The sequence below is a fragment of the Scardinius erythrophthalmus genome, assembly GCF_964197995.2.
Source record: "Scardinius erythrophthalmus genome assembly, chromosome: 4".
Taxonomy (NCBI): domain Eukaryota; kingdom Metazoa; phylum Chordata; class Actinopteri; order Cypriniformes; family Leuciscidae; genus Scardinius; species Scardinius erythrophthalmus.
This window is the reverse complement of record NC_138224.1, coordinates 1,131,934-1,134,433: the sequence shown is the minus strand read 5'-3', so window position 1 is coordinate 1,134,433 and position 2,500 is coordinate 1,131,934. Positions and strand designations below refer to the sequence as shown.

At 40.3% G+C, this 2,500-nt stretch overlaps 2 protein-coding genes across 2 annotated transcripts in view; one reads left to right on the top strand and one right to left on the bottom strand.

The window, feature by feature from the left end:
* The window catches only part of ripply2 (ripply transcriptional repressor 2), a 486,302-nt gene that overhangs the window by 435,122 nt on the left and 48,680 nt on the right, over nucleotides 1-2,500 (top strand). The window lies entirely within an intron of this gene.
* crybg1b (crystallin beta-gamma domain containing 1b) overlaps nucleotides 1-2,500 on the bottom strand; it is a gene marked incomplete at its 5' end in the record, with an annotated part of 39,094 nt that overhangs the window by 1,464 nt on the left and 35,130 nt on the right. Inside the window, 3 exons of the mRNA XM_081363350.1 lie at nucleotides 931-1,093; nucleotides 1,709-1,867; nucleotides 2,223-2,346. Of these exons, the coding sequence (XP_081219476.1) occupies nucleotides 931-1,093; nucleotides 1,709-1,867; nucleotides 2,223-2,346 (446 nt within the window). The remainder of the gene's footprint in view (nucleotides 1-930; nucleotides 1,094-1,708; nucleotides 1,868-2,222; nucleotides 2,347-2,500) is intronic.

Below are 2,500 nucleotides of genomic sequence, written 5' to 3'. Positions count from 1 at the left end.
GAGACAGCTATATTAAGAGTAATGACTTCCAGCAGACTAAACTCACTAGTTTTCTTTTCCAGAGAGTCATTAAAGGAAGCAACACACAACAGTTAATGAGCTAATGCCATAAATCACACGGTGTCTGTTAAAGGAATGTCAAAAACTTAAACCTGGTTACCACAGAAAATACTTCCACACTCATTTCTCGGTTAGTAAAAACAAAGGCGTTTCAATGGAAGTCTATGTGGAACGGGTTACGCTGAAATATAATCAAGTACAAATACTAGTTGAAAAAGCTAAATGTTGCCTTTGCAATAAACTGAAATGAGTTTAACTTGCAGCACTACAATTAGTAACTGGAAACTAAAACTGAAATAAAAATAAATAAACTAATAAAATGACAAAAGCATATAATTATATGATTAAATGAACATGCAACTAATTCAGATGTAATAAAAATGGAATACAACTAAAATAGCTCTGAATTCAGTATATTTGCCTTGTTTTCCAGCACTAATATCTAGACAGTCTTAAATCAGGAAGCTTTTACTGGAGAAGAACAATGACTGAAGATATTAAGATGTGAAAAATTATCAAAATGAAGTGAGTTTGTGAATAAAACAAGAGCTAATATCTGACAATGGAGCCAGAAAAATAAACTTAATTCACAGAAAAACATTCACTTTTCTGGCTCCATTGGCAGATATTAGTTCTTGTTTTAAACACAAACTCACTTCATTTTGATGCATTTTTCAGAAAACTAGACTTAATATCGTCATTTTGCTTCTCCAGTAAATGTATGTTCGATTTGTACACTGGAAATCAAGACAGAAACACTGAGTTAAAACATCATTTTTATGAGGGTTGAACTCAGTCCTGGTGGATCTCACAGACGCTCGTGGACGCATTCCCTGCCCTGGTGTGAGAGTGTTTCGAGCGCTCTCTGACCTTTGACCTCCAGCACGAGGTTTGGTTTGCTGTGACTCCGGATGATCCCGTCGCTCGTGATGTTCCAGAGCTGATGAGGTTTGCCGAACTCTGAAGACAGAACCGCTCGAGATCCGGGCATCAGAACGCCAGAACCCACATCCACACAGCAGTCCAGCAGCCACTGACACACACACACACACACACACCGTCATCACTAATGCTTTATCACCACGTGCTATCAGATGGTTATACCATGGTACCTAAAAGTACATATACATATATACAGTCAAACCAAAATATATCCAGGCTCCTTCAGCATTTCTCACATTATCAGTTTATCCGCTATAGTTTAGAGAACGGTAATGAAATATGAGCAGAACTCAGTTGATATTTGACTGGTTTTGTCCGTCCTTCTGTTAGACTGTCTCACACATGAATTATGTTGAATATCTGTCAGCTGTTAAATTTAACTACACAATTAGATAATACCAGTTTAGCTCAACCAATCACCAAGCAATGCTTCATTGTGTTCAGTCTGTGTGTAAAAAGAGCATTAGCAATTAAAGACAACACACTTCAGCAAAACATGATCAGCTCAAAGTGTCCCAATCAGCTTCGGTCCCAAATGTCACTGGTAGTCTCTGTATGAAGAATATTTGGGTATAATATGTCACAGTTTACTTTATTTTGCTCTCCTCACTGACATAATGAACTATAGTGTCCTGAAATATATATAAAAATGATATCTGGTGTCTGAATAATGTTTGGTGTGACTGTACACTGTATATATCTCTACCTTGCACTGCAAGCGGCCGTCCTGATAGGCCCAGATCTGTTCGGCTCCGCCCCTCTCCTCGCTCCCCTGGATACGCATCAGTTTGATGTCATCGAGTGACCCGGTGACTGACATCATTAGCCCCGCCTCTTTGTTACGCAAGCGGAACAGCGGTTGCTTCTGGAAGGAGAAACTTTGTTTACAGTAGATGACATGCAGACACTGTGATGGTCAAGTCTCTTCACTTATACAGCGCTTTAACAATGTATTACGTGTTTAGTCTATAGATATGTGCGTTTGAATATATATGTGTGCAGGCGTGTGGTGTTTCTTTACAAACTGACCTCAACAAATTACTTATCTGGCTTTATAAATTCATAATACAGAATTATTTATCATGTGAACTGGACTTATTTTAACAATGTTTAATCAACAAGTTGTTTATTTAACAATGTTCAATGAGGTGAAGGGAAGGAGGCCTTCACAGGGTCCCGCCCCCTAGTGTGACATCACTGCGGTGGGCGGAGCCTCTCACCTGCATGAGTGGGCGGAGCGATCCGATTCGACGCCAGGAGGAGAGTTTGGGCCAATCAGGAACAGCGCCGGGCTTCAGCAGGATCTGAGAACCTCTGAAGTTACAGGCCTCGTACAGAACCCACCTGTCAATCAACACACACACACACACACACACACAGGCTCAAACACACGACACACACTGTATGTGCGTCTCTAAGCTCACACTCCGTTTGTTTGGAGTTTGTGGTCAGCTCAGGCTAAATATACTGTACGTCCCCAGATGCTCTTTCTTTTATG